This window comes from Mandrillus leucophaeus, unplaced genomic scaffold (assembly GCF_000951045.1).
Source record: "Mandrillus leucophaeus isolate KB7577 unplaced genomic scaffold, Mleu.le_1.0 Scaffold226, whole genome shotgun sequence".
In the NCBI taxonomy this organism is placed as follows: Eukaryota; Metazoa; Chordata; class Mammalia; order Primates; family Cercopithecidae; genus Mandrillus; species Mandrillus leucophaeus.
The window spans coordinates 1,744,263-1,771,240 of record NW_012102321.1 but is presented as its reverse complement, the minus strand read 5'-3'; the positions used below and the strand labels follow the sequence as shown (position 1 = coordinate 1,771,240).

At 42.2% G+C, this 26,978-nt stretch overlaps 1 protein-coding gene across 1 annotated transcript in view; it reads left to right on the top strand.

Moving 5' to 3' along the window:
• TNR (tenascin R) overlaps nucleotides 1-26,978 on the top strand; it is a 270,873-nt gene that overhangs the window by 239,069 nt on the left and 4,826 nt on the right. The window contains exons 18-22 of the mRNA XM_011981430.1: nucleotides 323-453; nucleotides 1,430-1,562; nucleotides 18,464-18,615; nucleotides 20,349-20,445; nucleotides 25,688-25,849. Of these exons, the coding sequence (XP_011836820.1) occupies nucleotides 323-453; nucleotides 1,430-1,562; nucleotides 18,464-18,615; nucleotides 20,349-20,445; nucleotides 25,688-25,849 (675 nt within the window). The remainder of the gene's footprint in view (nucleotides 1-322; nucleotides 454-1,429; nucleotides 1,563-18,463; nucleotides 18,616-20,348; nucleotides 20,446-25,687; nucleotides 25,850-26,978) is intronic.

Sequence of the window (26,978 nt, the reverse complement as noted above, 5' to 3'; positions counted from 1 at the left end):
ACAAGTTCACGAGTGAACGAGCAGACATGAGATTGCATCAGGGTCAGGATCTCAGGCATAGAGGGTCAGTGTGGAAGATGTCATACCCAAGCCTAGAGGCCCTGTGAGGGAAGGGGAAGTAGCTGCAAGAATGATCGTAGCACTGAATGATTATCGTCTGACCCAGGAGCACCCTTTATGCTCCTGTCTAAGCCAGAGCGGGGGTCAGCATCTGAGCAATCCTAAGACCAAAGAGGTGGGCAAACAGATACCCATGCCTGAAATCAAGCAGGGGGAGGAGCTGGACAGGCAGGCATGCCCTGGCACTTTCTCCTCTTTGTAGTTCTGGACCCTCCAGCAAACCTGACAGCCAGTGAAGTCACCAGACAAAGTGCCCTGATCTCCTGGCAGCCTCCCAGGGCAGAGATTGAAAATTATGTCTTGACCTACAAATCCACCGATGGAAGCCGCAAGGTGAGATTTTGCTGGAAAGGGAAAAGACCATTTCTCCCAAGTGAGGTCATGTGGAAACTGACTAGTGGAGTGACCACAGGATGTTGGAGGGAGGGGGAAGGAAGCAACCCACAGGGAACTCATCAGCTTCCCATCAAGGATACCCAGCCTGCTATTGATGAGACAGCCCTAGTCTGCAAGCCAGAAGATTTGGATGATAGTCCTAGCTCTACTATTACTCTCTACATAAGTTGAGGCAAAGGACTAAACCTCTTCAAGGCTTGCTTTCTTCTCTAGTTAATGAGGGTCTCTACCCCTGCAACTTCACTGGGTTGTGCTGGTGCTTCCAATACAATGACACAAAACACACTGGAAACTCCCAAGTACAAGATATTGGAATAATTTTTCAACAACAGGACTGAGCAAACATGAGCTGGATACCAAATTCAATGGCTTTTATGCCTCTTGATAAACATTATAAAGATGGTATCTGTGTAGCCTACAGTAAAGACAAAACAAATTTTTGTTTTATTTCATCAGTTGAAAGAGTTCATCCAGAACACTGATTTTCAAGTTTTTGTTAGTGAAGCAACCTCTTTTTAAAGGGAAATCATATGCAGAAACCAAAAACACAGAATACATTTCAGCAGAGTTAGTCTGCTTGATAGAAATAAGGAGGACTTTGATCCCACTTCCTCAGCTCTTTCTCTGCTCTCAAGCAAGTCCAGTGCAATCTGAAAACTTCTAGATTCAATAATGCAGGTATCTAAATTTATCCCAGTGTGCATTCCTGAGATAGGAGCTGGCCTAAATCTCACATGGGAGCTCTCCTCTCTGCTTATTGGTGCAGTAATCCTTATTGTGGGATGGAGAGGATGATAATGGCCATTGCAGTACTAACCTAGCTGCCTATAGGATTTGAACTTCCCTTCCCTACTTTCCCAAATTGCAAGCCAGTTGCTCCCTTCCACCACCCTTCCTTTGGCTCATCATACAGGAGCTGATTGTGGATGCAGAAGACACCTGGATTCGACTGGAGGGCCTGTTGGAGAACACAGACTACACGGTGCTCCTGCAGGCAGCACAGGATACTGCGTGGAGCAGCATCACCTCCACCGCCTTCACCACAGGTGAGGGAGCATGGCCACTTTGATGCCTTCTTCTCCACTTCCTGATGTTTGGCTCCTCAGCAGCCTCTGCTGAGACTTGCCCTGGGAGCAGTTTATCAAAAAGCTCAATTATCTCCTCCTTCTTTCCCCCTTTCCAATCCCCTACCAGGAAACCTCTCACTAACAAGGTAACCACAGGAACCAGCAGCACAACTCCCTGGTCCACCCAGACCAATTAAATGCACCAAGTAAAGACATCAGGTTCTGGCTGGACGCGGTGACTCACACCTGTAATCCCAGCACTTCGGGAGCCTAGGCAGCCGAATTACCTGAGGTCAGGAGTTTGAGACCAGCCTGGCCAACATGATAAAACCCCGTCTCTACTGAGAATACAAAAATTAGTTGGGCATGGTGGTGTGCGCCTGTAATCCCAGCTATTCTGGAGGCTGAGGCAAGAGAATCACTTGAACCCAGGAGGCAGAGGTTGCAGTGAGCCACGATCATGCCACTGTACTCCAGCCTGGGTGAAAAAGTGAGACTCCATCTCAAAAATAAATAAATAAATAAAAATAAAAAACATCAGGTTCCTCCTAGTTCAGATTTTCTGCAAGTGTTTTTCCAGCAAAGTTTATCTTTCTCTTCCTCCTTCCTCTGCTACATGTAATCAGAGACTCACTTAGTAAAAGCAGCAGTAGTAAACCCTCAACATTAAACCTGCAGCTCTTCTCCATACACAAAGCACTTTTACATTCCTATGGTCTCACTCAGTTCTTATATAACAAGTGGTCAGGAAGGCCTATGATCCCCATTCTACAGATGATGAAACTGAGGTTCATGGAAGCCAAAGACTTACATGGCTAGTAAGTAGCTGAGTCAGAACTTGAACCCAGGTCTTCTACTTCTAAATGCAGCTGTTCTGGCTGCATTCCCTCCTTAAGTCAGCAGAAGATACTTGAAAAACGCTGCTAAAGGATTTAAAAAAAAAAAAAAAAAAGTCCTAATGTCTATAACAGGAAATAACCTAATACCTGACTTTTGAGAGTTACTTGCCAAGTACTGTTTAACTGCATTACATGTATTATCTAATGTAATCCTCACAACAGCCTATGTGGTGTGTACTACCATCTCTATTTTTCACAAATGAAGAAACTGGGTCCCAGAGAGGTGAAGTAACTCACCCAAGATCCCATAACTCTTAAGTAGGGGAGCTGGAATTTGACCCCAGATGTTTCAGCTCTGGGGTCTGTGCTATTAATGTTTCTCTCTACCACCTCCCACTGTGCCTCTCTATAGTCCATGATGTAAGGCTGCCAAGCCCCGACTTTGAATTCTCTTCCTGCCCCACATTATGGGGATATGGGTGTGCATACATGTGAAGCAAACCTGAGCATGTCCCATATACTCAGCCACATTCTGCCTGCCATGTCAGAGCACCAGAATAACTGGATTCCTGTCCATGCCCCAGAGCCTCTTCCTCCATCCCCAGAAAGGTGAGAGAAAGTCCCCCAGCCCCACCAGGTGTCTCCCCCACTGCACTTGTTCTAAATGACAAAGCAAGACACTGATCAGACATGACAAAATGTCCTCAGTGGTTCCATAGAGTGCTGAGATTGTGAACGAGTCCTTTTCTTCCTTCTTTTTTTTACACCTTTCAGTATATCACAAAGTATCTTCAATGAGAACATTAATCAGAAAAACAAATGTTTTAATTAAAAAAATAATAATAAACCTTGGGCACACAAACAAGACATGAATCCAAGATGTATCTTTACCAAGTGGAATTTAGAAGACGCTTGATCTCTTTTATGGGGCTGGAGTCAATTATGCTCCCCCTCCATGCTCTTTCAAAGATGTCTGATCTCAGAACTAAGGTGTTACCCTCTTCTTGTTAAGCCCTTCCCTGCACATTCTCAGGTTAATTAAAGAGGCCTCCATGGTCCTCTTTTCCACACTACCACTTAAAGACCCACGGGTTGGAGCTTTCCATTGAATTAAGAATTTCTTTTCTATAAAAAGGACACAGATGACAGACACTTAAACCGAGCTCCCAATTTGCATATTTATTAGGTCTAAATTAATCATTTTATCCCTCAAATGCATGGGTTTCAATGTTTGCTCAGTGTAGTATGGGCTTTTAATTCCCACCCTTGTGATGCCACAGCTAGCAGTTGTGAGCAGTGTGACAATGTGCCTGAAGTCTCTGTGGCATTTTACAGCTGTGCCTCGCTCCAGACCCACCTGGGCTGTAAAAGTAAACCAGCTTCTGTGCCCCTCACTGCCCTCTCTTAGATGCGGCTGCGCCAAGGGATGGGCAATTTTTTGGATCTGGGATCCCAAATCCAGCTGGGGCCTCAGTAGGATCAAATAAGCAGAAGATTAACAACACACATGGAAGTCGGGAGAGGAGGCAGAATAATGACTTTGTTTGGTGGACAGTTCAGGGGACCAGCAGGATGTATTTAGGTTGTTTATTTGTTTTTACAAGACTCCAGTTGACACCAGGCTCTTGGGGCATGACCAATACCAACTCAGAAAGGGGAAAACAAAAAAGCCCAATTTCCTATGCAGTGAGTGTAGCTACTGACTGAGCAGCTCCATGTAGTTTATATTATTACTTCTGTGTTACATGGCAAAGATATGTCTGTGTTTGGAAGCTTTTGCAGTTTTACTGGAAAGCTCAAATTTAAATGTAAGTCGCTGAGGCATACCAAATTCTGCTGGCTTTGTCTTGGAGATTTATCGGAACCCACTGAAATGACTGGTTTCAGAATGAAAGATTCTTGGGCAGAAATAATGCATGTGAAAGTACCTTGCACGAAGCCTGGCACATTCCAGACATAATAGATAGTGGTTAAATTGAATAGTCAAATCTCAGCTGCCGAGCAGAGAAGAGGGGTCTCTAATAAAACAAAGCCTAAGGCGATTTTTAATACCCCTTGTAGGGATAGCGCAGGCAAAGAGGTATAGCCTTCAAGAGTACGATGCCCAAATTCCCTCTAACTTCAGGCTCTGTCAGCCACCTCAATGCAAATTTCCCTGAATAAATTCCAGTAGGCTACAGAGTCATTTGCATGTTAATATTAATGGGCTCTCATTGCCTGTGCCACCTCTCTATCCCAAAGTTTTCTACTCCTGCCCAAGGGCAAATTTTATTAAGGAGGAAGAGAATACAAGGGTATCAGCTTCCAAACTTGGTGGGGTGGGAATGGGGACATTGCCAATAAGGAAAAGCAAAATTGAAGAGCAGTGTATCTTCACTTACATGCAAGACTGGAGTGCTGCCAGTCAGGACCCCACAGGCATGAACTACTCTTGCTGAGCAAGAAGTCTGAGAAACACTAGAAGCCTCCCAGGTGATCGCAAGCCAGGACTAATGGATTTAGAGGCTAATTTCTTTTTATCAGTTAGCATCCTTTCCAACTTCATTGACAGTACCTGAGTTTGCCACTTAGCAGTATCCTACTCGTAGGATGGGTTGATCTCAGCTCATCATTCTGAGTGTTATCTATGCCTTCTCTGATGAAACAACAGAGCTTAAAGTTTGGCCCCAAAGCTGCCTCTATCCACTGATAAACCCTCACCTTGTCCTGAGTGGACCATAAGAGGTTCATTGTAAGCAAGATGCCTACCTGATGGCCTGGAAAAGAGTTAAGATGTCAAAAAAATAATAATAAAACCAAAAAAGAGAAGAAAAGAAAAGAACTGGCACTCACAAACCCTCAAAAACCTCCTTTGATCAAGATGTCTTCCCTTGTTGTGTTTCTGCCACATAACATAAGTCCATTTCATTCTTTCCATCATGTTAATGGCTTCCCGTCCTCTTGTCTCTGGTGTTTGCACAAGACTCTGGAGGGAATTAAACACAAGTAGTATGGAAGAGAAGAAAACATGGATACATTATTTATAATTTACTGTCGCCTGAAATTTCATCCAAGGTCTACTTGTCTTTTAGAGATATGAATATAAATGAGGAAACAAATATTCCCCACAGAGCAGCCAGAACTTGGTGAAATGATTGTCTGAGAGGCAGTGTCGTTGTCTCTTTTAATACTATAAAAAGCAAACAAAGTTCTCGCTAAAGCTTGCCCTAAGAGACAGTGAGCACTATAAAATAGGTTGTCTTGACCTTGAGGTTAAGTGAAGACAATCATTTGCAGAGGTACCCAGAGATGGGTAATAAAAAGTTTTCTTTTATTACCTTTGCTCCAATTCCTGCCCTGCCACATCCAGGCTGAGCTGTTCTGTGGAGCTTTTTAAGAAAACTTTGGAGTCTAACACAAGCTTCAGCTTTTCAGGTTGTGAAAATTAATGAAGATTGGCAAACACACACTCTGAAACAATAGATGGCAGATCATGGAAACTCACATGCTTATCAGATAGACATTCTAGTTAGAAAGGAAAGCCTCATGATCACTATCCACAGCTGTCTATCCTCAGATATGCCACAAATCCTTTTCACCAAAGTGGAGAGGTGATGGGGCTTCTCTCTGCTCCACTGTTTAGAAACAGCTTGAGTTCTTGCTTTATTAAGACAAACAAACCCCTAAAAGGAGAAGTCTACCTTCTTTCTTTGGGACCTGGCTGTGGAGAAGGAAGCAGGGCACTAATTATCCCATTTGAACAAACCATTTCCATGCATGTCCAAAATTAATAGAAGGATAGGTGTCAGATCAGAGGTTTCAATTAATCACACTGCACAGTTTATCACATAGCACCCATGTCAATCTCCAACAAGGTCCCAGTTTGTAATTACTCATTTATTTCCTTTTACCCTCTTCTTCCACCTTCCATAGCAAGCATTCTGATACATTAAATTTGTGTCCTTTTGTTGTATTTTTGAAAAATATGTTACTGTAAAATTACTTTGAGTATAAATATTTTAAATATGTTTTAACAGTATTGGGTTACATAATTCATTCCCTATTCTCATAGTTTTTGCTCAGCACTGTTTTTCAGACCCATCCGTGTTGTCATGCATCTATATAGTCTTTTGCTTCCAACTGTTGCAAAATACTGCATGGTGGGCACCCATCTTATTTTACCTCTCCATTCTCCTGAAAATGGACATCAGATTGTCTCCAACCTTCCACCACCACAAATGGTGCTGCAGTAAATACTTTGTACATGTCCACTTATATATCACTAAGGCAATGCCTTCTGGGATATATGCCCAGAAGAGGAATTGCTGGGTCACAGGGGATGTGTGTTTACATAGTTTAAATATGTACTGCCCTCCCACATGGCTGTACTAGTCTACACCGCCTCCAACAGTGCACAAAAGCTCCTATTTCCTAATGACATGTATCATTCCAAATGCCTTGACATGGCCCAGCTTTGTCATTTTTGATAATCTCATAGAGATAATTGATATCTCATTTTTTAGTTGAATGTCTTTAATAATTAGTTTGAGTTTAAACATCTCTTCATATGTTTATTAGTCGTTTGAGTGTTGTTTTCTTCTAAATTGCCTGCTCATATAGTTTGTCAATTTTCTTCCAGGTTCCTGTACTAAATATTAGCTATTACTATTTGAGCTTTTAAAACCTTTCTTAAGAAGTCTTTCTCTGCATGTAAGCCAAAAGGTTTTCTTCAATATGTTCTGCTATTAACTTTCTAGATTTATTTCTTTATATTTAGTCTATTTTATACTGGTATTAGTTGAGGATACAGTTTCATTTTTCTTTCTACAGTGAACCAGTTCTCCTAACATCATTTATTGAATAATCCATCTGTTCTGTATTGGTTTGCGGTTCACTGTATATTAAGTTCCCATATGTACATGGATCTCTCTTTGACCTCTGAACTCCCTGTTCTACTCTCAGGTCTATTTTTCCATTCTTTTGCAAATACCACACTGTGTTTTTATAACTATAGCTTAATATATTAATATATGGTAAAATAAGTTTCCTTAGTTTTCTTTTTCGAGGTTGACTTACCTAATTGGTGACCTTTATTTTTCCAAAGGCATCATAGTTTAACAAGTTTAGTTTATCAAGTTTATCAAGTCTCCCCCTCAAAATTTTTAACTTGAATTTAGATTGAAATTACAATGAATTTATAAATTAATCTGGGGAGAACTGACATCTTTGTAATACTACAGTCATCCCTTCTCAAGGCCTATAATGCATTTTCATTTGTTTAAATCATCCTTATTTTTAATAGCGTTGTAAGTTTTTCCTTTAATTCATAACAAACATTCTATATGTTCTTGGCTAATTTCTGAATGTTTTATTTTTTATTGCTGATAATTTTTATCTAATTTAAAAATATATATTTTCTAGTTGGTTATTACCAATGTAGAAAAATACCATTACCTTTTTATATCAATCCAGTATCTAGCAATCCTGCTGAATTCTCTTATTGATTCTATCTTATTGATTCTATATAACTCTTATTTTTCTTTTCTTATCACATTACCTAGGACCTCCTGAACTACGTTAAATAGTGACAGCAATATTAGGTACTTTGACTTTAGTTGCATTCTCAAAAGGAATGTAACTAAAGCATTGTCATATTGCATAATCTTTGCTAAATCTTCCTGTTTAAACTTCCTTTTGATAAAAATTAAAATTAAATTAAAAAAAAAAAAAAGCCTATTTAGGCCAGGCGCAGTGACTCACACCTATAATCCCAGCACTTTGGAAGCAGACAGATCACTTGAGGTCAGGTGGTCGAGAATAGCCTGGGCAACATGATGAAACCTGTCTCTACTAAAGATATATAAGTTAGCTGGGCGTGGTGGTGCACACCTGTAATTCCAGGTACTCAGGTGGCTGAGACAAGAGAATCGCTTGACCCTGGGAGGCGGAGGCTGTTGTGAGCCAAGATGGCATCACTGCACTCCAGCCTGAGCAACAAAGCAAGACCCTGTCTCAAAATAAAATAAAATAAAATAAAATAAAATAAAATAAAATAAAATAAAATAAAATAAAACAAAACAAAACAACAAAAAATAAAACAAACAAACAAAAATACCTATTTAATTTTTTCTAAAATAAAGAAAATATATAATTGGCTAACCTTAAATAAACACAGAGTGTTTGTTTAGATTTGAGTTTTAAAACATTTATCAAGGTATAGAATTTTCTTCTAAGTCAAGTTTTTGTAATAAGCTTTGTTGTTAAACTTTATCAAATGGTTTTTATAATACCTGTTTAATTTATTATATGACTTTATCGGTTAGTATACTAATGAAGTGAGTTATATTAATAGATTCTTTCTTGATATATTAATTACAATCCTTAGAGAAATCTCACCTGAATATGATTTGTTAATGCACTGTTATATATGGTTAGCTACTATCCGTTTAGACTTTTCACATCTACAGTCATAAGTGAAACTGGCCTATGTATTTTTTTTCTTGTGTATACCTCTTTACTGGGTTTTGAAATCCATGTTCACTAATCTCACTTTAAAAAGAAACAAAAAAAGAGCTAGACAGCTTCATCTTTCACTCTTTTTTCTTTTTTGTTTATTTTTTTTTCTTTTTTTCTTTTGTGGAATAACTTGTTCAGGACAGAACTCATCACTAAAACCACCTGGGCACGTTATTGTTGTTTTGTTTGTGTCTTTCTGTTTCTTTGTTTTTGGAATGGGAAACATTTGACTACCACGTCTAAGTTTTTAAAATTAATTATCCATCCATGCTCTTTCTTTCTTCTTTTACCAGTTTTGACCCTTTATAAATTTTTGGAAATGTATTCATTTCATCTGAGTTCCAGAATTTAGTAGCATAAAATTCTTCAAAAGACTTTTCATTGTTTTTTTTTTAATCTCTACCGCATCTGTAGCTATTTTTCCTTTTTCATTTTTTTCATATTCTGTCTTTACTTCTCAATCAGTCTTCCCAGTGATATATTTATTTTATTAATATTTTAAAAGAACGAGACTTTAGATTTCAGATCCATAGTTATGTTTGTTTATCCCTCCTCCTTTCTTAAATGTGTCAATATGGCATCTTTGTGTAACAATCCAAGTACTTGAGCACCCTCTCAAATCCCTCTGGACTCTTTCCTCCCTACCTGCTTCACCTTCCCACAAACAAGCCCTGTCTAGGTTTTGGCTCTGGATTCTAATGGATAGGCTTTCTCTTTTCTCTCTGTTAATTATAGCCTTTTATTTAAGACAATATAAATAAAGTTTTTCCAAGTAGTTAATCATTCTTACTTTTCACGTCTCTAGAACTTGTCACTCTTATTTGTGTTCTCTAAATTTTCAATAATGGATTTTTTTTGTAAGGCAAACCTTCCCCAATTTCATATGCCCGAGGAACTTTTGTATTTTTTTCATACATTTAAATTGTAATTTGATCAGATATAAAATACTACCTAAAAATATTTGCTCCCATCATATTTAAAAATTTTTTCCATTGTCTTCTCAAATGTAGTGTTGCCATTGAGAAGTCGAATGTTAATCTGCTTCTTGTTCTTCTGTAGATGGTCTACTTTTTCTTTGTAGAAGCTTTAAAAACAGTGTTTCTTTCTTTTTGCAACTCTTACACTTCATTATATGTCTTGAAGTTCATTTATCTTTTTATCTCCAGTTTCACAGTCTATACACTTTTTAAATCTGATCTGTTTCATCTTTAATTCTAAGACATTTATCTTCATTATTTATTTAAGCACTTTCTCCTTTTTTATTTTTCTTTTTAGGACTTCTGTTAGCTAGATGTTGAAATACATAGTCCATCCTCTAAATGCCTTAGCTTTTTTAACGTTTTCTTTCTCTTTATTCTTACTTTTTATGTTCTCAAAGAGTTCCTTAATCAGAACTTCCAATTCACTTGCTTATTTTTTAGCTTATTTAAATCCCTTATTCACCCTATCTGCTGTATTCTTACTTTAAACTGTTAATATATTAATTTTTATTTATTCGATTTTTTTAAAATCCTGTTTCATATTGTTAATTTACTTACTTACCTCCTTAAATAAAGTTATTGTGCTTAATTTAAATTCTGTTCTAATAATTCTGTACCAGATGATCAATCTCATAATGGTTGTGGTCTTTCTTTCACAGTAGTCTTACTCTTCAGTGAATGGATATTCTGATCTGTGAGCTCATGTTCCTTTGGGGTTATCAGCTCCTCTGCCTGGTAGTGCAGGTATTAGAAAAAGGCCACAGACATGTGAAGGGTAGGCAGTGATTACTCCATGGCAATATGAAAGACAAACAAAACAGACTTTTTCAAAACTTTCTTCCAAGCCTTCCTCTCCCTTTATTTGGTGTTGTTTGGTTTTGTGGGGTTTTGTTTTGTTTTGTTTCTTTGTTTGTTTTTTGTGTTTTTTTGTTTGTTTTTTGTTTTTTGACAGAGTCTCACTCTGTCACTGGGGCTGGAGTGCAGTGGCATGATCTTGGCTCACTGCAACCTCCATCTCCAGGGTTCAAGAGATTCTCCTGCCTCAGCCTCCCGAATAGCTGGGATCACAGGCACCTGTCACTATGCCCAGCTAATTTTTTGTATTTTTAGTAGAGACAGGGTTTCACCATGTTGGCCAGGCTGGTCTTGTTTGTTTGTTTTGTTTGTTTGTTTTGTTTCTTTTGTTTGTTTGTTTTTATCAGACTAATGCTGCTGCGATGAATGAGTTGTGCAATGTTCCCTCTTGTTCTATTTCCTGGAAAAGAGTGTATAAAATTGATGATATTTATTCTTTAAATTCTTGGTAGAATTCACAGTGAAGCTACCTAGGCCTGGAAATTCTTTTTCTAGAAATTTTACCCACAAATTCTATTTTTAAAAATAGTTTCATACTATTCAGGTTATCTTTTCATTTTATCTTCCACAACTTTGGGGATGTGGTGATTTTCAAGAAATTAGTCCACGTCATCTAAGTGACTGAATTGATTTCCATAGAATTGTTTGTACTATTCAATAGGACAGGGACATGTGATCCCCTACAGGGAGGCAGTGAATCTTGCCAAGCAATAATGCAACCTACTATTGAGGCAGGAGAATAGGGTCTAGAGGCAGGGAATGTAAGACCAATTCATGCTGACTTCTCAAAGCTGGATCAAAAGGAAAACACCTGAGTATGAAGGCAGGTACCCTAAGGTCAATTAACGTCAACTTCCTAAAGTTAAACCAAAAGAAAAAACCCCATCTCCCCACGCCTAGTAACAAAGGTTCAAAGCCTGCTCTCCCTACAACCCTCCCCCATCCACCGCATCTCAGATGGAAAGGGAAAGTGTCCTGGATTGGCCACCCTAAGCACCAGTCATCCCTTCATCTGCATTTAATTCACCCCAGCCTTTAATTAGCCACAGGCCAAAACCTTCATTCAGATAAGGAGTAGCTGATAGAGATCTCAAAAGCAGTACTTAACACCCAGGAAATTTTGTAACCAAGCCCTTGAGCTGCTTGCCCAGGTGCACTCTCACCTTGTGGAGTGCTTTCTTGCTTTAATAAATCCCTGCCTTCTCTGCTTCATTCCTGTGTTTCATTCCTGTGTTACTTTGTGTGTCTTGCCCAATTCTTTGTTCAAAAACGCCAAAAACCTGGACATCTGGCACTTGAGGCCTGCCTTCCAGTAACACCACGGGTCGAAGGTGACATCGTGAATGTTACAGCAGAACCTTACATATTACTATATACAGAAGCTGCTCTGGCCTATTTTAAACTGTGTTGTCCCAAATGTTTTCAGAAAATCTAATTTTAATTTTCCTTTTCGTAACCATAGGGGAGGGATAGGATATAGTGCTCACATGGCATCATACATTTAACAAACACTGATTGAGCACCTACTTTAGGTTAGACACTGTTCTAAGTGCTCAGTGATGAGTAAGGTAAGAGCCAGATGATTAGACTCTCATGGAACTTACATTCAAGGGGATGAGGCAATGGGAATTGACCAAAAACTGAGTAAATAAATAAACAGAGTAATGGAATAGGGACAGTGTAAAGAACTGACTTCTAGGACAGCACCTGTAGTAGGAAGTCTTTCCCGATTATCACTTGCCACTTCCTCCACCGATCCCAGACCCTGGTCTCAACTACAGTGGTCAGGACAGGCGTCTCTTTAACTGAGACATGTGAGGCAAGACTTGAATAATGAGAGTGAATCCACAAAGAGCATTCCAGGCCTAGGGAGGAGTAATCACTATACCCTGAGGGAGGAGTAAGTTTGGTCTTTTCCATCTGTTAAAAGAAAGCCAATAAGGCTGAAGAAGAGTGAAAGCGGGAAGGAGTGCAGGACAGAGATGGAGTGTACAGAGCTTTGTAGGCCATGGTAGGGATTATGGATTTTATTCTAATTGCAATAAAGAAGGGTTTTTGGCAAGTAAGACATAAGATGAAATCAGATCACCTTCACATTATAAAAAGGTCACTCTGGCTAAAGTGCAGAGAATGAATGCAGGTGTGACCAGAATGGCATCAGGGAAATCAGTAGGAAGTGTCATCAGGACCCAGCCCTCCCTTGCCATGTTGAATCAAGAGCCACAGAGAGGGGCCAGGCTGGCAACTGCCAGTCTGTGACCAACCTAATCTGCCATGAAATTGGATCTTCTGATATAAGTGGATCCACGGAATAACAAGACAAGTGATGTCAGAACATTCCTCTAGTACTAGGATGCTTTTAGCTGACTTGTGAAGGGAAGATTTGGATGTCTGTTGCACTTGCCCTTGGGCAGAAGGCAGGTGGTCTGCAGAACCTGAGGACCTTCTTCCAGAGCTCTGTTTAGGGTGAACACATCAAAGCTGCCTTGTTCAGTTAATTCTCCACTCACTCTATTACTTCTTTAAAGGCTATTGTCACTCTCCTCCCGGGTTCCCACTACTATATCCTGAATGGAGTCCTGCCTCCAGGCTCACCCCCATCTAATTCATTCTCCACACTGCAGTGAGAATGTTCTTTCTAACAAGTTGAGCTTAAAGTCCACCAAAAGACTCTTCCTCCAATTGCCTCCATGAATGACATGATCCCATCCCTGCTTACCTCCCCAGGGCTCTCTCTCTTCCATCCCACCCGATTCTTGCTCTGTCTCCTGCTAAACCTTCAACTTCCCAAAGGGGCCACACTTTTGCACAGGCCTGGAACACCCTTCTCCACCAATTTGTGGCCAGCATCTAGGTCAGTTCCTAAGGTCACTTTCTGATTAGCAGTTGTCACCCCCTGTCCTATCCCAGGCCCCCACTGCTCACCCCATCCTTGCCAGCCAGGCATCATTGCACACCCACATCCAAGTTTTGGCAGCCCGCAATGTGTATCTCTTTCCCAGAGCATTTAGAGCTCGAGGTTATATTTGTTTCTCCCACCACAGCATGAGCAGCCTGAAAGGTTGTGACTGTGTCTTTTCCTTCTTTACATTCCCATCTTTTAGCCCAGGATTTAGAACCCCAACAGACACTCTGTTATACATTTGTTGAATTGGTAAGAGTGCAAACAGGTAAATATACTGGGAGACGCTGTGAGGAGGCCAAGTGGCTCACCCCATGTGGGCTGAGCAGGTAACCTTGCCCTGTCGGCAGACTCAGGCTGCCCCTGACAGTCTAGTCAGCTACTCTGCAGATGTGGGCCATTGATTCTAACAAGGGAGAGTCAACCACAAACAAGCTTCTGGGAAAAACAAATCTAAGTGCTGATAGCCAGAGGTGGCTGCCTGCACTTCTATGGAGCAACACTGTGTTCTGCGCTTACAGAGAAACTTGCTGAGGCTGTTTTCAGAGACAAATGCTGACATCGTGGCTTCAGACCTGATGCTGAGGTCAGAAAAGTGGACAGACACTTGCCAGGGCCATTAAAGCTGATCATTTTAAAGGAACACCCAAGAATCCAAAACAAGTAAGGGGCAGGGCCAGGACACAGGAAGGCTGTCCCAGCAGCGGTGGTCCCCCGACTGCACTGCCTGTCATGTAGCTTGCTCCACTCCACTCAGCATTCAGCCTCCACTGCCCAGAACAAGCCAATTTCTGAGCCATTCTTCCGGTGAACACCATGGTCCTGTTGATCTCACAATTACATCTAGAAACACTTAACCATGTTTCAGTGTACCAAGCACTCCTTGTGGCTTTTCTCTTAACTTAGTAATCACCACAGCCTGTGCTAAAAAATAAAAATAAAAATTAAACAAAAGTTTCTTCGTCAGGCTCCAATTATTGCACCACAAGGAAGAAAAACCTTCCAGTTTTGCTCTTGGTCTTAAGATTTTTGCTTTGGGAAAAATTACTGAGCTGATGTATGTTGGGGTTAGAGGCGAGTTTCTGATAATATTAAATGGTATGACATCCAGAGAGCTAGGAATGCCTGAAATTTGCCCTGACAGTCTCCTAAAATGTATGAAGCCCCAGTACATTCACACTGAATACAGCAGAGCAGGAACCAGTGTGTTCTTTATTATCAGCTAAGCCAAAGTCCAATAACCCCCAAAGCAGAACAAAACAATAAAAACTAGAACACAAAGCTTAGACTCAAGGCTAAATACAATCTCTTATCCCCTCTCCTTCCTGCCACACTCAATCTAATTCTTGGAACCAGCCCACTCAAGACACACCTACTGGGAAAGGGAAAGAGGAGGAAAGGGGGCGAGTGGGGGAGAGACAGAGATTCAATCTATAGTATTTATCCACCCAGCCACAGAGATCTGGGCAGAGAACACAGACCATAGGGTTCCTCCGAGGCATTGCTCAGTTTGCCATTTCCACCTCTTGGCCTCTAGAGAAGAGGAAAGTGTGCCAGACAAAGAGTGGGTTCAAATCCAGCTGGTCTTCAGAATTGTCTGAGAAGCTTCAGTAAAAATACAAAAAAACTAGCCGGGCGAGGTGGCGGGCGCCTGTAGTCCTAGCTACTCGGGAGGCTGAGGCAGGAGAATGGCGTGAACCCGGGAGGCGGAGCTTGCAGTGAGCCGAGATCGGGCCACTGCACTCCAGCCTGGGCGACAGAGCAAGACTCCGTCTCAAAAAAAAAAAAAAAAAAAAAAAAAAAAAAAAGAATAGTAAAACACTGATTCCCTGTGCCACCCCCTGATATTCTGATTCAGTGAATCTGCTATGGAAACCAGGAATCTCAATTTTAATAAAGTCCCAGTCTGAGAACTATTAGTGAGCCTCTGCCTTCTCTTGTCTGCAAAAAAGGAATAATATTTTGGACAAGGATTAGAGTTGCAGGCCAGAGTGGGTTGAAAAGGAATGGTTTTGCTGTAAATGTGGTGTCTTCTCTAAGTTCCGAAAATGCAAAAATCCCAGGTTGCTGCTCTTGATAGTCTGTGTGAGCAAAATGCTTCTTGTCTTTACATTAATGCCACAGACTAAATCACAGCAAACAGAATCTATAAACAACCAAATGGCCTTGCAATTTGTCAAAGGGAAGGCAAGCGCACCCAGCAACCATGCTTCATTGCCTCATGCACATCTGGGGAGCCTCCCTCCCAACCAACAAGATCACTGCCAGCCTGGAAGGAAGAAAGCGTGGTCCTTCCTCTCCCAGGGTGTAATCTGGGATTTTATCCCATCCAGTGTTTTGGCACCCCTTAGAATACACTTTGTTCTTCAGATAACTTTATTCTTATTTTCTAACTTTAAAAAATGAATCACTCTTTTATGATAGCCATTCAGGTATTCAAAACTCCCCTTCTCCAAGTCATCTCAGTTTCCTGTATTTGTCTGTAAGTCTAGCTTTAAAGCAACTAATATGTTTGAGCCTTTAAAAAGTATCTCTAATATAAATATTAAATCAACCTACATCATCAATATGAAGAAGCCTGCATGAGATCATTTCTTTCCCCATTCTGAGGTTTGGATTTATATGTGTATTTGTATGAGACTGTCATTTTGAGATTTGTGGGGAGATGTTTTGTTGGGGATACATTGATATTGGAAAGAAATTTGGGGTTCTGGCTCCTTCAAGAAGCTGAGTTTATTGAATGAAGAAACCTTTCTTCAGGAAAAAGGGCTATTAGTGCATACCTTAGGAGTAAGCTAAAGACCAAGGGCATTAATTGCTGATCTTCTAAAATGAGAAACTCAGTGAGAGGAAAGAGGAGAAAGAAAGGCACACAGGCTGGATGCTCCAGAGGCCAGGTCAAGAATGACCAGGAAGCCAGGAGAAAATGGCAGTGCTCATAAAGCAGCAGGGAGAGGGGACAGAGACAGCTCACACCTGTCTCCTGAAATGTAACTGTAGCCTCTAGGGGTAGGTAGGATCAGGAACTGTGAAGAGTTCTAGGACACGCTGCAGATGATAGTTAGTTTTTCTGCAGCTATTAAAGAAACCAGTTTGACAGGGTATGGATATTTGATCTGAATATAGAAATTTTTGAGATCTTTAATCTTTGGGGTCTTTTTGCTTGTAAGATAAATGCAGGTATTAATTAATCCTTTGCTGTATGCATAGATTTCTATCTTCAGTAAATTCTATCATCACTATATTTCCTGCTTTAGTAGGGTGCAAAGAGCACTTAACCCATCTGAAAATGTGAGTTCCAGCAATCTGAGTCACGTAATCTCTCTAAGTGCAGTTTCCTTCTCTGTAAAATAAGTATATCTATACCAATCTGCGTTCCTCTCAAGTTTCTTGCAAGAATTAAATGGAAATAAAAACACCTGGTAAAGGACAGGTTCTATAGAAATATATTGTCATTTCCTGGTATAACCATGCCTGCAGTAGGCAATGCCTTTGTTCTAAACTATGTTAGGTGGGTGCGCCCTCGACAGAGGCGGGGTGGGGAGGGCGGTGGCAGCAAGTTGAAGGGCAGTCCTGGTGCGGGGGGTCAGTTAACACATCTCCGGGGGGCCTTCCATAAACTGACTCCAACCACCTCTTCCTGACATAGGAGGCTTCACTGGTGATCTATAATGGGGTCTGAGATGATCAGGGCTTTCAGTGAGGTTGCTATGTTGCCATCCGTGGGTGGCGTTGTGCTGTCACTTACTCTGACTCATCAGCGGGCCCTATGTCACACCTGTAGTGCACCGGTTCTGCCACTAGGGGGCACTGCAGTAACTGACACGTGCTGTCCCTCCCCAGCCTCTCTTCTTGACTGCAACAGTTCAAGGATGCAGAACTAGATCAATCGCAGCATGCTCTTCGTTAACCCAGAAGATCATTCTATTTACAGAGCACCCAAACCACCCTTTCCCACACAGCAAGCTCTGCCTTTAGCTTGCTCTAGCAGCTCCTGCAGTCCAGAAAAGCTCCTCTGGTGGGCTTTCTGCTGCTTCGCTTTCCTGGTCAGCATTAAAATTTGCCCTGAAGCTAAGCTCTTCAAGACACAGGATTTAAACTCCTCTTTCAGCTAATTAGATATTGTTCTACAAATTGGGCTGTTCTCTCTGAAAGATGAGCTGCAATTTACTTCCCCTGCCCTCTCCTTAAACTTAAACTGAACTGTAAAGCATGGCCACTTGATTGTTTAGTCCAGTCAGGAGATGGTTTTGTACAAGGAATAGATAATTCATCTTCTTGCTAATGCCGAGCTTGTTTGGGCATTCCTTAATGGCTACTGTAAAGATGATAGAAAGCTTTGCTCAGATGCCTCTCATCCTTTTGAAAGGTGGAGCCTGCAGTGATTTATTCTGGCCCATGCATCTGTAATCATTGCCTGAGTAACCAATCACTAGCTGCATTAACACATCTTTGCCCTTCAAGGGGGAGACTTTTATAATCCTCATTTTACTGATAAGAAAACTGATGCCCAATTGATTTACTTAAAGTCAAATAAATAGGTAACTGGTGGAGCTAGACCATAAACTCAGCCCTTTAGTCCTCAGATCCCATGAAATTGTATGTTGTCTGATAAGTCTAACAACAGTTGAGGACGGGAAATTCAAGAGGATGCCAAGTCCCCACATTCACACCTTGAGCTCCACTGAGGATTTCTTGCAGCTATTGATGATGTACCAGGAGGCCTGCTAAGACCTTCTATGATCCAAGGAGCTCTTATGCCAAGTGAGAGAAAGAATCTTTTCTGGACATTGTCTATTTTCCTTGCAGGGGGCCGGGTGTTCCCTCATCCTCAAGACTGTGCCCAGCATTTGATGAATGGAGACACTTTGAGTGGGGTTTACCCCATCTTCCTCAATGGGGAGCTGAGCCAGAAGTTACAAGTGTACTGTGATATGACCACCGACGGGGGCGGCTGGATTGTAAGTACAGGCGGCTGCTCTCCTTGCACGGAAGTATCCTCAGTGTTCTAGTCTACCTAGCTCAGCACCTGCCAAGCCAACTTCACCATCCTTCTGGCCATCCTTTTATCACACCCCACATGTCCATCTTGGGGCTCCTCATTGCCCTCAAGGCCCTCGTTCAGCAGTTCAATCATATGTCTGGCTAGGCAGGGAAAGGAATAACTATATCTGTCCTTACAGAAGGAGGAGGAAGAAAGGACAGTTAAGCAGGAGGGTGCTGGGGAAAGGCAGTAGCAGCTCTGTTGGGCCCAAGGTTCTTGCCTGATGAGAAATGCATCTATAATAAAGTAGTGGAGGTACCGGGCAGAGTGGCTTATTCCTGTAATCCCAGCACTTTGGGAAGCCGAGGAGGGTGGATGACTTGAGGCCAGGAGTTCAAGACCAGCCTGGCCAACATGGCAAAACCCTGTATCTCTACTAAAAATACAAAAATTAGCCGGGCACAGTGGTGCATGCCTGTAGTCCCAGCTACTCGGGAGGCTGAGGCAGGGGAATCACTTGAACCCAGGAGGTGGAGGTTGTAGTGAGACGAGACCATGCCACTGTATTGTAGCCTGGGTGACAGAGTGAGTAAGACTCAAAAAACAAAACAAAAACAAACAAAAAGGCAGTGGAAGAAAAGTATTTCTGTATGAGGAGGTGATTACTGCCACAGAGAGATGATCAGAAGCCTCCAATTGAGGATTGCGTATGCGAAAGCAGATGAGGGCCCAAACATGGATAGCTGACTCCCCTTCCCCACTCTTCCCGGGGTCTCCCTGGTTCTTCCCCAGAGCCATCACAACCTTCAGGGAGCACCAGTGGTCAGGAAAAAAGAGACACTGTTTCCTGTCACCACCCTCCTCCCATGTCTGATAGGGCAATACAGAGTGAGGGAAAATAAGGGCAGCCTCCTTAATGCAAGCCTGTCGGGGCAGCCGGGAGTTCCCACTGCCTGGCCCTAAAGCAGCCCAATATTAGCCAAATCGCTTTAGGATGGAAAACAAGCCCCTCCACCCTTCTTCGGATTCCCTCTCTCACTCTGCTAACAGTGCTGGATGTTTCCTGGTGCAAAACGGGTAGGTTTTGAATGGTGATGTGCTCATAACAGCTACTCTTGGGAGACATTTTCTTTTATGTTTCTGACGTATTTGCACCTCCTTCTTAAAGCATAATTGGAAATTGAAGCCAAGATTGATATATTGGAGGTTAAATAAAATAAGCACTTAAACAGCTCAGAAAGTGAATGATATGCAATATTGCTTTGCCTGCAATAGGACGATGACAGTTACTAGCTGATTTGAAGTAGGTCCTATTCTTTTGGTGAGAAATGCTTTCTACTGCACTCTGTAGTGCAAAAGATTCATTTGAGAGCCAAGCCTATTTCCCCTGATATTTAGGGCTTGATATGTATCCTGAGTCCTTTCTACATTGCAGGGGTGCAAATTAGTGTCAACATCACACTGGAGCCTATTCATCAGGGGCCTCTACACTTCAAGAGAAGTGTTCTGAGCATCTCCTACAAAAATTGCTGTGTAAATACTGAGCTCTGCTCTGAAATGTTCCTTCTTTGGACATCTTTGTCATTGCAGATATAAAACCCAGTTATATCAATTTAAACCCCAGTTATATCAATTTTACTTATCACAGTTTATTTTCCCTAGCATCTCCTTGGGTTTTTCTTTTTTTTTTTTTTTTTCTTTCCTTCATAGGTATTTCAGAGGCGGCAGAATGGCCAAACTGATTTTTTCCGGAAATGGGCTGATTACCGTGTTGGCTTCGGGAACCTGGAGGATGAGTTCTGGCTGGGTAAAGCCTCCTTATTGCTTTCCCTTGATGTGCTTCTCTGGCTTTTTGTCCATCTCTCTCCTTTTTGTGTCCATCTGAGATTATCAGAAACCCTGTGTTTGTTGAGAAACTGACAGCTCCTGAATTGCTTTCAGAACCTCTTGCTCTGTTTAGCTTCACTATTGATCTGTTTTTATCTTACTGTGGTGTTTTCCTCTTTTCTCTGTCTCTTCCCATCCTCATTAATAGTCTCTTGTTCTGATGGGTTTTGACATGAGGCTACTACAAAGGGAATGAGCTGCCTGGTGGGGGAGGGGCACAGGGAGCAACAGGCTGCCTGGCCATTTCCCAGAAGCAAGGCAACCAGCCAGCCAGCCTGCAGGTCAGGGGAGAAATAAGGCCAGCCACTCTGCTTAGTTCCTTGGGGAATGTTATTACCTGACCTGGGAAGGAAAAGGGAAAAAAATGAAAGTGGCATTAGAGGTGACTGACGATTTCCTAGAGGTCTGACACTGGCAGGAAATATAGATCAAGAACCAAACTGGCGTGAGATGGTAAACACACATCCAAGCCAGGCAGATGGTGGTGGTGCCAAGTTCTGGAAGGTGGTCCATTTATTATGACCTGTGTCCCCCTCTTAGTTAGATTTTCATAGTGATGGAAAAAGGGAGGTAGAGGAAAAGATTAATTGTCAAGTTCCATATTTGTGGTCTCCTCTATGTCTTCCCTGCCACTATCTCCTCTCACCATCTTCTCCTGGATGCCTAGATAACAAGCTTCTTAACGGCCTCTCTGCTTCTAGGACCACCCCATTGTCCACATGGCTATAATCACCCAACAGGTTCTTCTTGCCTTTTGCACAGATAAACCAATTCTCTGAGACAGCATTATTGCAGTAAAGAAAGAGTTTAATTAACACAAGGCCACCAAGTGGAAGGACTGGAGTTATTACACAAATCAATCTCTCCAAAAACTCAGAAGCTAGGGTTTTTATGGATAATTTGGTGGGCAGGGGGTTAGGGAATGGGTACTGCCAACTGGTTGGGGATGAAATCATAGGATTGTGGAAAATGTTCCTCGTGCACTGAGTCTGCATTTAGTTGGGGGAGGCAGGCCCAGTTGAGTCATGTGTCATTGGTCCAGGTAGGGTCACTTGGTTGCCTGAATGCAAAAGTCTGAAAAACATCTCAAAAGACCAATCTGCAATAGTGCTGTTATCTATAGGAGCAACTGGAAAAGTCACAAATCTCTGGCCACATGACCCTGAGCAGTAAGGGATTATAGAAACTATGCCTACAGTTTAGCAGAACTCAGGTCCCTCCCATAATCCTAATCTCTTGGCCTTTCATTAGTCTTACAAAGGTAGTTTCAGTCCCTGAAAAAGGAGGGGAGCAGTTTTAGGGAGGGACTATTATCATCCTTGCTTTAAAATTAAACTATAAACTGAATTCCTCCCATGGTTAGCTTGGCCTATGCCCAGAAATGAGTGAGGAGGGCAGCCAGCCAGTGAGGCCAGAACGAAGATGAAGTCAGCCAAGCTAGACTTCTCTCACTGTCATGATCTTTGCAAAGGTGGGTTCATGACCACTAGAATGATCTTCCTCACACCCCAAATATGAGTGACGGCTAATCCCCTTTGTAAAACTTTTCAATGACTCCACATTACCACCAGGAGAAGGCCCAATGCCTTAGCCAAAGTACAGGCCCTCTCTCACCTGCCTCTGAAGCCTCCTCTACACCCTAAGTACCTCACCTGCTCTTCCCCTCACTCCTCTCCAACACCAAACTCCACATATGCACAACTACCGATGCTTCCTCTGCCAGGAGCACTCCTAGCCAACAGTCCTCCTTTCCCCACATGCCTTGTGTGGTGAGTGCCATCTGTGTATATTCAGAGACACAGCTAAGCACCTTCTCCTCCACAGAGCCAGTCCTCACCAGTTTTCTCCCCCATTGCCTGTGGGAGAAGTGGCCACTCCTTCTTGTCTGGCACAGATCATAGTGTCCATTTTACTTCCCATCTGTCTCTGCTATGTGCGCTTCATTGAGGGCTGGGACCACCTCTTATTTATCTTCTAACTCTATTACCTATATACCTATGACAGTGCCTGGGAGATAGTAGGTACCTAAAATGTAGATAATCAATAAATCAATCAATGATCAGAATCAACTGAATGCATTTTAAATCCACAGATTTGTGTTTGCTGATACAGACAATAAAAACATAAGGTAAATGCCACACAAAAACATTGACATAAAAGTCAAACAAATTGAAAAATATTCTTACCTTCAAAGCATCAGCAAGCAACTTAGGAGACAAGTGTAATACCCATGAATCAATACATCTATAAGCAGACAGGACAGGACTCACGTTTCCCAAAGCTGAGCAGCTGTATACCACTTTCACAATTTGTGTCATATTTTCTGAAATACATAAACTATCATGCACTTAAAATTTCTATAGATTACTCTTTAATTAAACATATTTTTAAAAGAAATGTTATAGCATTGCCAAAAATAGAAAGCTAGTTATCATGTGTCATAAATAAAAAAGCCTCAAAAATAAATGCAATTAAAATAAAACTATATTAATAGTATTAAGTGACAGTTAAATACAGGCACTCCAAGCCTGTTGTTGCTGGCAGTGGTGATGGTGTTAAAAATGGAGATTAGGAAGTGTTTCATGCTTTTCATGCTAAACAAACCACTAAAATACTAGAACCAAACTGAGATTGTGAGTGAAGGTTAGGATCAGGGTTAAGATATCTCCTTGATCTATTACAAAAGACTGAGATTAAATCTGGAAATACCTTTCTTCTTATTATTGAAGGCTATTTAGTGCCTTATATATCTCATGTCATCAGAGATGCCATCCACACTGGGAAACACTGTCCTAACCTATGAAAGAGACCAGCTTCCTAGAGAAGGCACTGAGGAATGAGTCAGTCAGAAGAATGAAGGGAGGAAAATGCTGAAAAGGAGGGAAGGCAGGAATTCTTCTGATAACTGCAAACTGAGGCCAGGGAGGAAACCCATCCACTAAGAGGAAAGGTGCAAGTGAGGGAAAGAAAACAATGAGGTGAGTGGGTTGAATAGAGGCAAGTAGGGAACTTAAAAATCGGAAACAGAAGTCTTCACTTGATGATATAGGTAAGAGGGAAACAGGGAGGGCTCTTGAAGAGGCTAGGCCTGGTGCGGTGTAGTTTGGGAGCAATACTCAGGTTGGGGATAACACTATGACCCATAGTTTATGTCCTATATGGGGTTCTCTAGAAACAGAGATCGAAACAGGAATTCTTGTTCAAGTGACTTACTGGGGGAGTTCACCAGGGAGAAGGAAATGGGGGAACCAAAATAGGGCAAAGAAAACTACAAAAATGTGGTTTTGGCTGGAGACTCCCTTCAGTGTGATCCCTAGGGAAGCTTGGGAGCATGAATTGCTCCTCAGAGCTGGTCACCACTTAGGAAAGGAGGCCAAGCTTTTGTACCCTTCCACATCAGTCATTGATGGAGGTCTGCTCCATGGCATGGGGAAAACAGCTTAGCTTCCAGGATGAAGTGACTCCCATTTGGTCAAGGGCAATTTTCCAAGAAGAAGGCAGCTGCAAGTTGCTAACAGCCAACACTTGTAGCAGCTTGGGGGATGGATCTATCTGCCAATTAAAGGCATCACAGCAAGGCACCATCAGCATCTACTACATCTGCACAAGCACACGTCTAGGGTAAGTTGTGGCTTAGCAACTTAGCCAACAGCAAACAGCAGTCAAACAGCCCTTGACTTATCATCAAGGAAAGCTCTAAGTCTCAAATGGGACAGGAAAGCCAAAAGACCTGGATGGCCTTCAGCCAATCATTTCACCGCTCTTGGACTTCAGCTTCTTCTTCTGCAAAACAAAGAGACTGGCCTGAGTAACCACTAAATTCCCTTCAGTCTCTGCAATTGTTTGATTCTAAATCATGGCATACTCAAATAGATATCAGATATCACAGCAAAGCAAGGGGACTCTAGTTCAGTAAGCAGATAAAACTTAGGACTCAGAGAAATTACCAGCAACACAAGATGAATGGTTCAAAGTTTGGGCAGGTAGATCAAAATTGGAGAGTCCCAGGGCATGGCTAATCATGACAAGCAAGCAAGAAAATGTAAATAAGAAAATATTGGCCAGGTGCAGTGGCTCATGCCTGTAATCCCAGCACTTTGAGAGGCCGAGGTGGGCGGATCATGAGGTCAGGAGATCAAGACCATCCTGGCTAACACAGTGAACCCTCGTCTTTACTAAAAATACAAAAAATGAGCCGGGCATGGTGGTGGGCACCTGTAGTTCCAGCTACTTGGGAGGTTGAGGCAGGAGAATGGTGTGAACCTGGGAGGTGGAGCTTGCAGTGAGCCAAGATTGTGTCACTGCACTCCAGCCTGGCAACAGAGTGAGATTCTGTCTCAAAAGAAAAAAGAAAAATAAAAAAAGGAAAGAAAAGAAAGAAAATATATATCACCATATCACAAAGGGGGATCTGGACTCTGCCTAACTCGGGGACTTACAAAGGTTTGCACCTTACAAGAATCTATTAGACCAAGGCCTGGGAAGCTTAGAGGCAAAGGAGGAAGCAGATGAATGAGGGTAACTGGCTGAAAAGGCCAGTGGAAAGGTAGCAGTGCAAATGTAGCAGGCAGATTAGAGAGAAAGGGACTGGAGTCAGGAGGCAGAGAATAATATTCTATGACCTGGCTATGGAGCCCCAGGAAGCCTAGGCTGGGGGCAGGAGAAGCAGTGTGAGGAAAGGTCGACAGAGCCCTTCCTGCATGCTACCAGGAGATGTTAAGATGTTCTAGATGCTCTGAACTCCTCTAATCAATGTTTTCACCTCACGCTTTTGATCAGTCATGCCCAAGGACTCACACCCATGTAATACCTCTTGTAATTTTCTTCTAGTACCATGGTCTGTCAGAGGAGGTGAGAGGGGATGGGGCCAGGAATCCTGAGGCTCAGGGCTTGTCAGTTACTGGATCAAAAGGAGATATTAGAACCCCTGAGTTTCCTGTTTTGGAAACCCATCAGCAGACCCGGACTGTCCTCTTTGCAGGAAGAAATTCAGAGTCTGGCAGGGTCCACGTGATAGCAACCTGTGAAGCACCAAGAGCAAAAGCAATCTGGAGTCCCCTCCTCTTCCCTGTAACATGTTTTCAGGCCACAGACGCATTTCCCTCCCATTTTCCAAAGCTGCTGGGGGCCAGTCTCAGTGCATTTTCTGCTCTTCTCCACAGGGCTGGACAACATACACAGGATCACATCCCAGGGCCGCTATGAGCTGCGCGTGGATATGCGTGATGGCCAGGAGGCCGCCTTCGCCTCCTACGACAGGTTCTCTGTCGAGGACAACAGAAACCTGTACAAACTCCGCATAGGAAGCTACAACGGCACTGCGGGTACCTATGGCTCCCGAGCAGACCCCACGGGCAGTGGGCATGGGACAAGAGCCCCCAGATTCTAGGCCTAAGCTGCCTCAGGAAGCAGCAGCACCCACAGAGTTCCTGCATTCACTGCTGGCCAGGGAGAAGGGCCATGCCACTCGGAACCACTGGCAGTGGTCCCAGCTCTCCCTGACCACTCACCTAAAAGCAACTTTGCAGGACTTCAGTTGCACCATCTGGAAAATTGTAATAAGGATGCCTGCCCTGAGTAGTCAGAAAAAAATGAGACCAGTAGAGTGAATGTGCTTTTAAAGTTTAAAAAAGATGCAGTGTGAAGACGAAGAAGGATTGCTTTGCTTGTTTAGATTAGTCACTATGGGCTCTTACGCAGTGAGAGCAGAATCATCCACTGTCTGGGTAGAAATCTCCCATGCAATGACATCCAGGAAAACTATCTTTGAATTAGTGCAAATCATACAGATGTCGCCCCTCTCTGAGATGCCCCCAACACCCCACCCTGGCCATCAGCGGTCATGCTAACACCTGGTCAAGGAGCAAATGATGCCACTTACCTGTTCCTCATTGGCCATGTTCCTTTTCATTCCTCTGCAAGAATCACATAGATGGTCAGGTTTTCTGTGTAGATTTTTACATTATTTCTACCAAGCAGAACAACCATCTCATCGAGCTTGGTTGCATTAGTAGTTTTTTCAGAACATAACATCCAGTCTGCTTCTTGGGCTTTGCCAATCTGTTTCCTGTGTTCTATTGTAACACATTTCATAAAACCTGATTTTCCAAATATTCTAATGTTTGATACTTGGAATTATTGGCCCTTTCATTAACACCAATTTTAGGGTTAAATGCTGGTGTGTAATTTTAGCAACATTTTTATGACTCTTGAAATTAAGAAGAGAATTAGGGTGTTGTCCTTCCAGTTACTGAATCTGTTCAAGTATTTCTCTTTTTAGCCAGATACTCCAAAGAGAAGACATGCTTTCCTTTCTCATGCTCACATCTGAGATCATTTCCAACAGCAATGACATCAGCCTGAAGTGCCCCCAACAAAAGGCCCAATTTGACACACTTTGGGCATAAAACAGCCATTGAAACGGAGCATATTAAACAAGATGCCAGACTAAAT